General features: G+C 38.3%; 1 protein-coding gene across 2 annotated transcripts in view; it reads right to left on the bottom strand.

The window, feature by feature from the left end:
• Nucleotides 1-2,994: 2,994 nt before the first annotated feature.
• Nucleotides 2,995-14,491, bottom strand: part of LOC106955571 (dihydropyrimidinase-related protein 2) — a 33,117-nt gene continuing 21,620 nt past the window's right edge. For both annotated transcript variants that reach the window (XM_015045833.1, XM_015045834.1), the window contains 13 exons: nt 14,264-14,352; nt 14,004-14,188; nt 12,265-12,429; nt 11,814-11,875; nt 10,542-10,622; nt 9,572-9,640; nt 9,024-9,144; nt 8,010-8,166; nt 7,756-7,897; nt 6,510-6,680; nt 4,687-4,866; nt 4,441-4,606; nt 2,995-3,293 (listed from right to left, as the gene is read on the bottom strand). In XM_015045833.1, the coding sequence (XP_014901319.1) occupies nt 3,202-3,293; nt 4,441-4,606; nt 4,687-4,866; nt 6,510-6,680; nt 7,756-7,897; nt 8,010-8,166; nt 9,024-9,144; nt 9,572-9,640; nt 10,542-10,622; nt 11,814-11,875; nt 12,265-12,429; nt 14,004-14,188; nt 14,264-14,352 (1,680 nt within the window). In that variant the 3' untranslated portion in view covers nt 2,995-3,201. The remainder of the gene's footprint in view (nt 3,294-4,440; nt 4,607-4,686; nt 4,867-6,509; nt 6,681-7,755; nt 7,898-8,009; nt 8,167-9,023; nt 9,145-9,571; nt 9,641-10,541; nt 10,623-11,813; nt 11,876-12,264; nt 12,430-14,003; nt 14,189-14,263; nt 14,353-14,491) is intronic.

The raw sequence follows: 14,491 nt of genomic DNA, 5'->3' as shown, positions 1-14,491 counted from the left end.
TTCTGCTGTCCACATGATCTTTTCGTCATAACAAGCAAGCATCCCAGAAACCCTACAGCCACCAGGACAAACACCATCACACAGTTTCACTTTCACAAAAAGTAGGGGGAGAGCTTACAGAGGAGGAGGAGGAGTGGGGTGACTACGGGCCTCAGGGGGGAAAGGCGGCGTTCAACAGCATCAACAACCTCAGAGCAGAAGGAAGAACCTGTCAGTCTGCAACATGTTGGGTACATACATGTCACTCATATAGCGTTAGCATAATATGGCATAGAAAGAAAGCGTCCAAGCTGACAGAGCATCAAAGGAGTAAAACTGTGCATGTAAACGGAGGAGGCATGAGACACACTGAGGACGCCAGTGGAGACTACGGGCGTTTTTAGCATCAAAGTCGACTCTTCTACGACTGCAGAATCTTTTCAGAACAGTCTGGAGTCCACACAACAACATAATTCAAAAAATATGTCAGTGCAGAGTTGTCGGTAATAGCGCCGGGTTGCCATGACAAACAGAGGTTGGAGGTTTGTCGCCAACAGCCAAAGGAGAGAAAAAGTTTAGAGGAAGGGGGTGAAAGCGCGGTTCGCTGCCAAGTCGTGTTACTGTGTTTTTAAACAAACTCAACTGCGTAATAAATCTTTAAAAACAGTGGGCTTTCAAAGGATTTCCAGTCATTGCAAATAGGCTAATGCTTCATGTAACGGATGGCAAAAGAGAACAGTAGTGGTGTATTATTCAATACTATTCACAGCCCAGATGAGCACAGACTAGCTAGCATTAAAGCTAAAGCCATTTAATGCGAATTAAATCTTTTACTTTAACAATATGATTAAAATAAAAAGCTTAACCTAGTCTTAATTGATGAACTGACTGAAATTTCAAATGTTTACTCATTTGATTAAGATACTTTTTAAATAAGCAGTGGATATTTTTACCCTGCTGTTCCTGGGTAAAATTCACGATTTGCACTTTATCCTGTAATTTATGCATTTAAATATTTCTCAGATCCTAGAACAACAGTGTGGAGGTTTTTTATCTGAAAATTGCAGTTTATAGGTGCGAACACAAGCTTGCTAACATTAGCTACTAGCATGCTAACATCTAGATATTAGAATTAGCTGTGGATAATCTGCCTCTGTAGATGTTGGGTTGGCCTGGTACCGTTATGGTAAGACTTCACTAATAGTTGTCTGAGGCAAAGTTTTGTTGTGGATATTACTAGCATGTTGTTTTAATTAATAAATCATAGATTAAAATGCTACCATTTGCTTAAACAGGAGTTAGCGTCCTAACAGAATACAACTAAATATGACATTATTGAGACTAGCATTAGCATGCTAGCATTAGCATGGCAATTTGAAACTTGCATGAATTATCTGTCAAAAGAAATCTTTAAATTGAAAATTATGTCCAAAGCTAATCCACTTAATTAAAGAATTGACTCCAGGTTGTGCTTTTACATCTAAATCAAGATGTTAACAAAAGGAGAAGTAGCTTGTTTTTGGGAGCATGAAAATGATGATTATTAGCTTTGAACATTACCATACTATAGCTAGTTGTTAGCATTCTAATATCCAGAAATTAGCTGAGCCTAATATTTAGACCTAGATGTCAATATTAGCATACTAGTGTTAGCATAATAGTTATTAGGCTATTGTTTTTGTGGATGCTAGTGCTTCTGTGGCATGCTAACAATGAGCACATAATTGTTCATAGCCCATAATTAGCATGAATGCTAACAATAGCATGCTGGTATTCACTCTAGTGGATATTACCATCCGCTAATGGTACCGTAGAGCAGTACCATTAGTTGTCATCATGCTAATGTAGCAATTATTTAGCTGAAGCTAAATATTTGGTGAAAAATGAACTATTTTATAGCAGGCGCCTCCTGTAGGTGTCCCATACCTCATCCGCATCAACAGTAAATATCAGTCAGAACTACGTTAGCTCATGTCTATGTTCAAGCGTAAATCAATAGTGCTCAGCCCTTAGGCACCTAGTTACAGAATAACACTAAAAAGCAGTTTGACAACAAGGTAAAAACTCTAAAACATTAGAACATTTCAAGATATCGATCTCGTTTTTCCTTTACGTAGGGCTCAGTCGAGCTGAAAAGCCCCTACGAAAGCACAAAAATCTGGCACCTTTGAATCGGTTAATCCTGGCTATTTTACATCTTTTTATCTTACATCCTTCACTTACTTCAACAACAAATAAAAAAAAGAACAAAATCAAAATATCAGTACAACTTCTGTTTGTTCAGGCACATAAAAAGTGGAAATGAAGGAGAGATTTCGATGAGTAGAAAACAGTCTGTATGCTAAAGCAGCAGTTGGTTGGTTGGTTGGTTGGTTGGTTGGTTGGTTGGACGGCTGGGAATTTCGCAGCTTCCGCTGTGAAATTTGGATCTTTGTGACTCAGGAATGCAAACAAAGTGGAAAATCAGTCACTTCCCAGATGGGACAGATCTCACTAAAAGGATGTAAAGAGACAATAAGGCATGGGAAGGCAAAGTCTGACAGAATAAAACTTCTCAACCACCAATTCTGCAATTATGACTGAAAACAGAAATGAAACGTGACAGTTTTCCAACCATCACATGTCTCAGATACACTGCAAAACAAACAAAATATTTTAAAAATCTCTTTAATTATTTTAACTCTTAAGGCAGCATTCATTGTAAATTATCAACAGAATTTGAGATTCTTGACCTTACTGCTGCAACACTGATCAATTTGGTACCCATTCTTCATTTTAGCTACAACCAAAACAAAAAGGAAAAGAAATGAACAGAAATACAGCATCTTGCATAAACACGGCCTTTTTTGTCCTAACTGACTCACCTGAACCCTCAACAAAAACTGCAAAGCAAAAAATAAAAAGGACAAATGGAATAAAGTAAGTACAATATATATAAAAAAACAAAACAATGCAGTCAAAAGTGCTCAAAAAGCAGTGTTATTTTTTTCTCTTTTTTCTTTTTTGTTTGTTTTCTATTTATTTCTAACTGTGTCCAATAGAGGCTGGGGAAACAGGAAAGTTGGTAGGTGAGAAAAACTGCATAGGAGGAAGTGCCGGGATCAACGGTGAGGCGCAGTGAAAGGTTCGGCTGCTCTCGACCTGATCTCACCGGCTGAACGCCATCCTTTGACAAATTTCCTCCTATGCAGGGTCAAGGGTCAGGGTTTGTGAGGCGGAGCTTTAACCCAGGCTGGTGATGTTGGCCCTGCCACCCGGGGGCGCCACAATGCGCTGGGTGTTCCTGCGTGGAACGTTGTCGTCGATCTGAGCACCTGTGTGACCAAACAGAAAACAAGCTGTTATGGTTCCTTGAACAGGTCAAAACAAAACATCTTCATTACGTTTTCGAGACGTTTTAGGGTGTCCTGTCACTTTAAATCCAAGTAATCTCCTTCTGGCCACGCCTCTAACTCAACGTTTACAGATGTGTAAACATACAACCGTACATCTTTGAATAACAACAAGAATGGAGCAAGTGGTTTCTGGATGGTAAGTCAACAACAAAACTTTTTCCAGCAGCCATTGTATAGCATATGCATCCTGACCATCCACGTCTGTATTAGAAAAACAGAGTGTCTTAAGTAAGAGGTTTCTTCAAATTTGCTGTAATATGGACTGCTACAGGTGGTAATCACCATTTACAATAACTCTTGTTTTTGAATTAATATGAGTTACAACAACATTTACTTTCCCTTTGGGTTCAGTAAAGTATTTTTACATTTGAATTGAATTAATACAGCAGTAAAACCTGCTGACCTAATGTCTTGGAGCTCATCTTGTGTTGCTAGGTAACGGGGGGAATTCCGCTGGTGTTGCTAGGTAACGGGCCGGCTGCTCTGGGATTACTAGATTAAAGGTCAGTGCTTGTTGATTTGTGACGTTCCATTCCTCAGGTTTTTGAAATGGCTCATTGTCCAGACAACAAAAAACATGAACTTATTGTCAAAAACCATTTGGGTTTTTTTTTTTGAAGCAGTAGAAACCCAAACAGATTAATTAATTCTCAGTTTAATCTACAATTTTACATTTTCATCATGTTAAAATCATGGTATTATCCATGACGGTGGATTAATGGTATTATATGGTTTAAAATAGTTGATTAGATCAGAAATATCCAGTTATTGACACAGAGAAACTTAAGCCAACCCCATGTCTGACATGGTACAAATAAAGCAAAGCTCCCCACTGGTTCCTTACATTTTCAAATATGAACAAAAATATTCTTCAGGTTTCCTAAAAGTTTTTACCAATTATCCAAAAGCTTGGCTTTCTTCAAAATTTTGGCAGTGCCTTTGAAATCTTCAACTGGGTTATATTTTTGAGATAAACTCAAAGTATCACCTCTCTCCTACCAGACAGAAACAAGCTACAGGTTCCTGACTGTGAGTAAAGCTTATGGACTGATGGTTCCTGACTGACCGGACAGGCTGAAGCCAGACTGGTGCAGGTTGCGGACAGGCTGGCTGGGTTGTTTGGCAGGTGAGGTCTTCGCAGAAGAGACGGGGGTCATGGTTTTAGGAGTGACGGACACCTCGCACACCGGACCGTCGTACAGACCTCTAGGCACACCCCTCAGCTCAGCCAGCTGCAAGAAGAAAAACAACACGCAATATTCAACGCAAGAACCAAAACGACAGTCCTCAAAACAACAGTGCTGCACTATACCCTGCTGCGAGCCTTTATCCTCTTGTAGACGTAGTCAGGGAACGGTTTACGGGCCACGAAGCGTCCTGAGCCCTCGGTGGCGTGGAGAGTCCCCTCCTCCAAAACAATCTTTCCCTGGCTGATGACCACCAGAGGCCCACCGCGCACCTCCAGGCCTTCAAAGATGTTGTACTCTACAGTCTAAGAAAAGAAAAGTAAGCACATAAAAAATAGGGTTATTTTACACAAACTAGAAGAATTTGAATTCATTCTGCCAATTGCATATTTTAGTATTTATCCCAAGTTACAACTGCTGAAATAACAAAACTTAAAAGAAGCTCAAGACAGACTTTTCCCCCCATTATCAGAATGGAGTAATATTTTATCATAATATGTCACTTTGTCCACAGATTTAAACAATATGTTATGAAATAGCCAGAACAAGAGGAATAACATTCATTTGCAACAGAATGTTGAATGAATCTGAGTATCAGTCAAGTAGACAGTAACGTTTAGATAATAACCTACATAAATTATCAGAAACTCAAGCTAACAGCTACAAAAGCTAGCAGTGCACATTTATGAACACCAACAGCTACTTTAACTGATAGTTACTAACACTAATGGCTGCCTAAGCTAACATCTAATAATACTAACAGCTAATAAAGCTAACAAATACATAAGCAAACAGCAACTTGAGCTAGCATTTCACAAAACTAGCACTTACCTAAAGCTAACAGACAATACCCAAAATTTAACTAACATTTAGTCAAGCTAGCATCTATCAAGCTAAATTAGTCTAGTAGATATTAAATTAGTTATTACATTAGTCTAGTTTATATTAAATCTAACAGTGCTTTAATAATAATATCTAATTAAGCTAACAACTATGGACTAATTCAAGCTAATGGCTACTTAGGCTAGCAGAAACCTAAAAAACCATTACTCATGCTAACAACTAGATTATTTTAAATGACACAAGAACAAACTATTTTCAGTTAAGAGAATAATTGACAATAAATAGTTGTGAAATGCAAAAAGTGAGAAGGCTTAAACATAATTGGTACAACATCTCTGGAGGTTTTGGGTTTGAGTTCTTTTAGGTTGGACCGGTTATAAGGTCCTGTTATCTTGACTAACACTAAAAGTCCTTCCAGATTCTCCAAACTGGAGATCATTCTACCAGATGGACAGATGATGACTCCACAAAAACCGACTTACAGCACATCCACAACTATTCCTTTAACCGATGTGTTACAATGTGTTCCCTGTGGTCTAATGCTAATAAAAGAGCTAATTGTATGGACAAGAGGGATAAGCTGATGGGTAACACAAGCATTCATTTTTATCCCAACAGATGAGGAAGTTTGGCCAATGAAGAGGTTTGTGTGTTTGTGTGTGTCCACTCTGGAAGCCTTAAACTGCTCTTTCCTAAAAGCTACTGAAGTTAACGCTGAGGTCATGGCAATCTGGCAAAACTTTATCCCAACATGAGCTCACCAGAAGGATTAGCCACCCCATTACTCACACGCTGCTATACATAATTTCTCCCATGGAACAAAAAGAGGCTCAGGGACATAACAGGATTAAATTAGCAGATTCCCAGAACGTCCACAGCAATGGTCTCCATGTCTTTCTAAAACATACATACACAGACAGGCAGCCTGCAAACAATCAGAGCCTGATGTGTTTCAGTTCTCTGGCAGATTTTATGAATGACATCACTCCCTCGACACCGTGTGAGGCCCACGCCCTGTTCAGCAGTCTTCCCAGCCACCACAGCACTGGGCTAACACCCACTCGCTCCCACTGACACCGGCTTCAGAAAATGGAGGACATCGTACGGAGTTGTGGCTCTTGGCAGAGATGATCTTCGTGACGTCCGGGTCCCAGAGAACCAGGTCCGCGTCCGAACCCACTGCGATGCGGCCCTTGCGGGGGTACAGGTTGAAAATCTTGGCTGCGTTGGTGCTGGTGACGGCTACAAACTGGTTTTCGTCCATCTTACCAGTCACCTGGAATACATTACGACCGAGCGTTAGAACTGGCCTGATTCTCCAAGCTTCTATGTTGCATGTTTAGTCTGTTGTTCCTGACCAATTGTTTGACTGTTCTCATTTGTTTTGTTTCACCTAAAGTGGCAAAAAAAAATATGCAAATTAACCAGCTGCTTAGGGCCCCCCACACCACCAGGGGCCCTCAAGAGCACCAAGCCATCATAATAAAAATACATATATATTTAAAATAGCTTTGAATAACACAAACTAAATGGTATTACACATGAAAAAAATATTTCTATATTGTTTTTATAGTTGTAACACAAATAATGATTAATCTCTTCCTGCTGATGGCTGCTGTTGGGGAAATATTAAATTTATAAATTTAGTGTTGATCAGCTGATGTCACTTTAACATGGTTAAAATAACATGCTACACTTATGGAGCTAAATTAGTGTCAAAGTTTATTCAAATGAAAAAAATAAACTGAAAAAAATAAATATTTGAAACAGAAATAAAGAATGTGAAACTGAAAAAAAATTCAGATCTACTTTTCATATTCAATTATGATTTTTAAGTTTCATATTTTTATTTTCAGTTTAAACCTTTTTTTCAGTTTTAAATCTTTATTTTCTGTTTTGATTTTTTTCCATTTCAAAATATTTCAGCTTCTTTTTTTCACTTTAATACCTTTTTCAGTTCCAAATCTTTTTTTCTGTTTAAAATTTTTTTTCAAAAATAAATGTTCAGTTTCAAATCTTTTTTTTTTTTTGTCACTTCCATGGATTTTTTTCTTTTTACCAAACATTTTGGCCCCAATTTAGCTCCATATTCACTTAGATACCACTACGCAAATTCAAAATTCACATTTTTTTTTCAGTCTGTTACTCCTGTAAAATTTAAATCAATATAATAACATTGGTATGATTTAAGTTAATTAAAAATTATGATAATGATAATAGGCATGTTGCACATATAGAATAGCTCAGGAAGTATAAAGAATTTGTTATTGACATGTTGGGATGGGGGGCCCAAATAAAAATCTGCTCTGACCCCCAAAAAGACTTGGGGCGGCCCTGTCCAGGACACATACCACACATTTGTCCCAGATGATTGACATCCTCTCCTCTGTGCCATTGACACCCTCAGGAATCAAGGTGAAGTCATCTTTCCCCACAGCGCGCTGGGCCGTGTTAAAGGGACAGTGCGCACTTCCTGTCACCTGCAGGTCGCCACTATGAAGATTAAAAATGACAAAACACACGCAGAAAGAAAGAAAGTGAATATAACTGGGATGCTGAGACAGAAACATTTCCAAATGTGTCTCCAGTTGGATCCAACTTGTACCAGGACAGCAGGGAGTTGAGATAGTCCGGAGTGGCCGGGTCAGGGCTCAGTGGAGGGGACGTGACAAAAGCCGCAGCCTTGGCCCAGTTCTTACTCCAGTAGTGCGACCCGTCCGTTCCCAGGCTGGCCGTGATCGGCTCTCCATAGACCACAGTGCCTGGAAAAATGGTTAAAGTAAAGTTCTGCTGCCAGACAGAGGCAGGTTCTGCAGCAGCATGTTAAGGACACTATATAGAGAAAATGTCTGCCAAAAAGTTTTAGAATAATTATGAAAATTTAGGAGATTAATTGCAAAATTTAATTTCTCTCGTGCAAATTTTTGAGTTTTTGAACTCAAATATTTTAGAAAAAAGGAAATTTAAGAGTTTGAAAAAAAATGGGAAATTTCTGAGATTAATTCCAAAATTTTTTAGCTTTTTTCAACTCATAAATTTCATTGCTACTAGGATCTTTACAGACCATTGTAAGTTACAGGAACAAAGGTTTTAAAAAGTGATATATACATATATATATTTTTTTCCACGTTTTTTATTGAGTGTCACTGAATAAGCATTTATGACCACTGACAACAACAACAAAAAATCTGGCTTATTCCTCAGAATCAAAAGTCAGAAAAAATTCAAAATTTTGAGAAAAATGTCAGAATTTTGATTTTAAAAAATTATGATTTTTTTTTCTATTTTAGAGGTCCTCTCTTGTTAGCACTTATAGGAGATAATATTAAAAAACTTGAAAATGTAATTTCATGTTGCTGTGTTGCATAGAGGCACATAAGTGCCTCAAACTAATAAAAATATAATTTGTCATATAAATATTTATGTATGTAATAGCTTAAATAAAATTGGAAATACATATATTGAGTTATTTATTAAAAATATAATGAATTATTCATGAAATATTTGTATTCACGTTATAATAAAAGCATGTTTATCAAAATACTTATTTGTTTTTGTTCTCCTTTGTAAAATCGGCCAAAATTAGCAAAAAATACACATTTATATATCCTTTCCTCACCCTTCTTCCTAGCCTGAGCGATGACATCAGCAGCGCTCTTGCTCATCACCTTGGTAACGTACAGCGGGCAGTTCGTCTGATTGGCCACCGTCACCGCGCGGTTAACAGCTTCTGCTTCCACCTGGAAAACAAAGAAAAACACTGTAGATGTAGACATCAAAATCTCCTCTAAGCGTCTAATTAGGTGACTTTTATTTAGTTGTATCAGTAAAAGCAGGTGAACACAAATCAAATACAATCTTTTTTAGCACTGACTTATGTTTTATAGTCAAGCTTAAACATTAATGTTGTGCTTTTTCCCACCAGGCAGAAGGAAAAAGGGAAGAAAATACATGTTTTAGCAATAACACAGTGTTATCTTTATAACAGATGTCCTGATGACAAACCCCATCCTTTGTTTTGGCGTCTTGTTTTGGCCAAGGCAGAGAATCGTCCAACGATTATAAAACTGTCAAACACTTTAGTACCAAGCAGTGAACGACTGGAAAGGTCAAACTGTTCTGGCAAAGAAAGAGGCTGGAGTAGAAATGCAAAGTCCAAGCATTCACCTCCTCTGGGTGGCTCAACACGTGTCCTTCAGGTCCGGTGATCCCCTGCTCCAAGATCCGCCTCTGCTCCTAAAAACGCACAAACACACAAACAAACTCGATGGAAAAGTCAACCGCTGAGTCATGTCCAGGTGTTTCCGATCAACAGCAGAGAAAACCGATCACAGCCATGACCCCCGTAACCGACTGTCCTCATCTGGTGGCAATTACAAACGTCATGCGGCGGCCAACAAGCGCGACTCGTACATGTTACAACAGGATTACAGGCCACACAAAGCATGGTCATTACATTTTCTGCACAAAATTATTCTTAAATAGTGACGTTTTAGTCTGCGTATCTTGGGCTCCTTTCAGAATGAGCTGTTTGAGTTCGTCTTGTCACTTTAAATCCAAATAAATTCCTGATGGCTACACCGCCAAATCAGTGTTTACACATGAAAATAGCTTTATATTGAGACAAAAGGTAGTCCATACCATTTAAAAATAATAAAAATATACAATATGTCACAATTGACAACTACCAGAATTTTTAAATTGTCATTAAAAAATAGCAATTCTCAAACGCAATAATAAATATGTATATATCAATGAATATAAGAATACAGAAACACAGAAACAACTGGGATGAAATGACTTATCTATGTTCAGGGAAACAGCACTGACCCGCACATGAAGCAGTAAAACCAGCTGGCCAAATGTGCCAGAATTCCTATTGAGTTGCTAGGTAACGGTTGGAACTCTGCTGGGGTTGCTAGGTAACGGCTGGGCAGTGCCTGCTGAATTGTTACATTACATTCAGAAACCAAAAAACTTTTACTGATTGCCAAACAGCGGCTGGCTGGGAGGATTCTTTAAGAGTTTTGTTTGTTTTTAGAAAAAGTAGAAAATCAAATTGGAATGACAGAAATCTGCAAGACTAGCTAAATTTTTAGATCCTGGTTACGGGGAAACAGACAGCTCAAATTCATACCTCAGCAACGATGTCCCCGTTCTCGGCGTGAACCTGGGCGATGGCTCCCAGATCACGGATCACGCTGAACACCTCATACACCTGCATCAAAGAGAAACAAGGAGATGAAAATGTATCATTTGAAATCAGATTTGATGAAAATATCTACATATAGTGCTGTGAAAAAGTCATTTTTCAAAGTGATATTTTCACTCTTTTATAAATGTCACAGTTTCAAACTGAAAATTTAGTTAGCAAGCTAAATATTTAGTGAACTAGCCAAATATTGAGCTAGCAAGCATGCTAGCATGTAGTTATTAGTTTAAGCAACAGTTCACAAGACCCACCTTTTATTTTCATAGTCCACTTCAGTTTATTAATAAGTAATTTGAATATTAGCTAAATAATTAGCTCAGAGCTAGCTCAGTGTTTAGTTTGTGAACTAAATATTCTGAGCTAAATATTTATTCTGAACTAACATTTAGCTTGTTTAGCTCTGTGCTAAGTATTTAGCTCTAGGCTAGCAAAAATATTTCTAACTTTTTCTTTCTCTTATTACTAAATAACCCAGATTATTAGCTTATTTTCACAAACGGCATCTCATTGTTCAGTCTGAAAACAAGAAAACAAGGTTTTGAGCTGAAAAGCAAACATTTTTTTCCAAAGTTTCCACGATTTACTTGGTAACACAGTAAAATGGGTTCACTGAAGGAATCATCGCCTTCCTGCTGCCAAACATGCAACAGCGCGGCGCCGTCAGAGTTCAGCGGAAACAAAAGAGGAATAAACTGCAGCCGGCATTCCTCATGCAGGTGCAAAAACCGACAGAGATCTGCTTCAAAGCTGCTTTCGAACGGGATTAATTCATTTTCACCATGACTCAGAGTGAGATCTGCGCTGAGATATGGCTTTTATTACATCTCACCCTCCCAAGAGAAACACTCAGACTATCATTATGAGAAGGAGCCTCGCCAAGACAAATACACTCTGGATTTGGATCTAGCTTTGCCAAAAATCAAGCCAGAGGCACGATTTGTTTTATTATAAAATTATATCATAAAGTCCCAGCCGTTCTCAGAAAATACAGGAGAAACCAGTAAATTCAAAATCACTACAATCAAGCTTTAATTTAAAGAAATATTTCATTTTAATCTGATTTGTAAGAGAAGCTGATCTGCTACAACATACATTTTGCAACATCATGTTAATTTCAATACAGATTTATCCATTTTGATATGGGAGAATAATTCAGGGTGGATGTAAGTGTTGTTTGGAGAAATAAAGGAGCCGTACCTGAGCATCAGTAAGCTGGAAAATATCTTTATACGCCAAGTAGACCAGGAAAGAGTTGACACCTGAAAATAACCAGATTAAAAGATGATCATTAAAATGTGAAGATCTCAAATGACTGAGAATTAATTTCTTTAAGCAGACTTTATGTGTGCCAATAAAGGCAAACTGTTGGTGGTTTGATTACAAGAATCTCTCACTCCAGATTTAAATCCTTCATTTATTTACTTTTCTTCCTGTTTCATAATTTTTTGAAAGTAAAACAAACAAAACAACCTTCATAGTGCATTAAGAGATTGTATCAGTTGCCTTAAAACTCCTTAGATAATTTATTTGGAACAAATATAGGTTGTCAGAAAAACTCCTTAAGTTTTTTCAGGTTTCTGTGAATTTTCTGCCAGTTTTGTTTGTTTTGCTGTGCCGTGCAGACGGATCAGACGCTCAGCGCTCGTACCGTGGTCCTTCACCAGCGTCTCCATCTCCTCCTGGATCCCCTTGTGCCACTCGGTGATGTCGACGTGCAGCGAGTAGTCGCAGCAGGACTTGCCGTCGGCCCATTCGCGCCACTGCTCGAAGGCGGACATGAGGCTGACGCCGGGCTCGGGAACCACGTGGTCAACTGGACACAGAGACCACAAGTCCGACCGGAGCTTTTCAAACGGGCAAATTCAGTGCAGCATTTCTAACTGGGTTTTATTTTAACAATGTTATAGACATGAAGTTTGTCAAAATGTCTATTTATTCTTTGAATTCCTTTTGTTAAGTCAACAAGTTGTTTCTTCAGACACTTATTGGTGTTTAGAGTTCTGCTAGGCTGCTCTTTTGGTGGTTACCATAGTAACCAGTAACTGTCAGCTCCTTCCCCTTTTTATCTGTTGCCGTCGGTAACTGCGGCATGTAGTAGGATCGGCTCTATGTTTTCTTTACAAATGTTATATTTTAACATTTATTTTAGACAAATTTAATAATATACAGTTTCATGAGTAATTTTGCTATGTCTTGTATATGTTTTAAACTGTTATTATTATTATTAGTGTTGTCCATTTTAGATGTGTTTAATTTTACAAGTGTTAACTGATGCTAACTGCTGCTAATTGCTCATTGAGAGCTATTGTTTTGTAGTTTCTTTATGGTTATTTATTTGTATTTTAGTTAATGTTTAGGGACAGAAGCTGCTGGACTGATGTTAGCCACCATCTTGGTTTCCTCTTTTGTTAGAATAAATACAATGAACCTGAATATTTCTGTCGTATGTCAACCGAGCAGACCTGACATGAACATTGAAAGGTTACACATTAATGTTCTTGAATGAATCTTGTAAACATGAGCAGAATGAGGTTATTCTAAAGAGTTGTTCTGATTGTACGGTTCAGTTTCATCTTCAAAATGGCGTCAATGTTGCGTCAATGTTCCAGACCTGACTGCAGCAGTCAGCGTTTAGCCTGGAGTGACAACAGAGTTTGTTTTTGCTGCTCATTCAGTACAGGGAGGCCTAATGTGGCATTTAATTAAGATTTCAATTAGCTGCTTTGTTTTTTTATAGTTCACATAAACATCAATATATTTAACTCTTTAAAGCTGAAATAACAAGGAATAATAGATAGAAAATTTATTTTTTTTATTTAAGCTATTTAATAAACGCTTTTATATGATGACTGATGCATTCATGAGATATTTCCCAACCAATAAGGAATCACGGTTTTTAAGAACACCTTGATGCTTTTTTCTTCTTCAGATTTGTTGTACATATAAGTTGAAATTATTTATTTATCTATTATTTCTGATACTTTTTGTCTGATTGGTTGTTAGTCAATTCATCAAGTTAGCAAAGCTAACAAGAAATGTTTCTGAGGAGAAGAAGACCAAAAGATCAAAAAAATCACAAGTACTGTGGGGATAAAATAAAGTTTGATGTGATTAATATGAAATATTGCACGTTTTCTTATAATCAAAACTGTATTTTCTGGTAATAAAGCCATAATATATTATCAGATGATAAAGTTTTCCGCAACAGATTTCATCAGACGACATGAGTTAGCATTTATGCTAAATCAGGGGTGTCCAAAGTGTGGTCTGGGGGCCTTTTGTGTCCCTTGAAATTATTTTATATGAGTCAAGAATGGTAAAAACAATTGATGACCCAAAAAATGAAATGAAATGAAGAATTAGGACATTGTCAGTTGAGCAACTCACTGATCATCGTGGTGCCGCCGGCCAGCGCCGCCTTGGTCCCCTGGTAGAAGTCATCGGCCGCCGTCATGCCCCGGTCGGGCATCTGGAAGCGCGTGTGCACGTCGATGCCGCCGGGCAGCAGCATGCGACCGTGGGCGTCGATGGTTTTCACCCCGCCGGGAACGATGAGGTTCTCTCCGATTTGTCTGAAGCGGCGACATGGAAACGGGTTGGGCCGAGCAGGGAACGGAGGACGCCATAAACAAGCGACGTAAACTCACTTAATGACGCCATCCTCCATGTAGATGTCGGCGTAGAACGACTGGTCATCATTCACGATCTTCGCTCCTTTGATCAAGAGACGGTCACTCTGACAAAAAAACAAACAAACGACGACAGGACATCATCAATCAAATCAGTGGTTGCTTTAGATTCCAATAATTTATTGATATCCATTAAGTCACATGTGTCAAACTCAAGGCCCGCGGGCCACATGTGGCCCGCCATGT

This window comes from Poecilia latipinna, unplaced genomic scaffold (genome assembly GCF_001443285.1).
Source record: "Poecilia latipinna isolate Pla-1442-1.1 unplaced genomic scaffold, P_latipinna-1.0 Scaffold747, whole genome shotgun sequence".
Taxonomy (NCBI): domain Eukaryota; kingdom Metazoa; phylum Chordata; class Actinopteri; order Cyprinodontiformes; family Poeciliidae; genus Poecilia; species Poecilia latipinna.
Note: the sequence above shows the minus strand (reverse complement) of the source record. Positions and strands in the feature narration are given on the sequence as shown.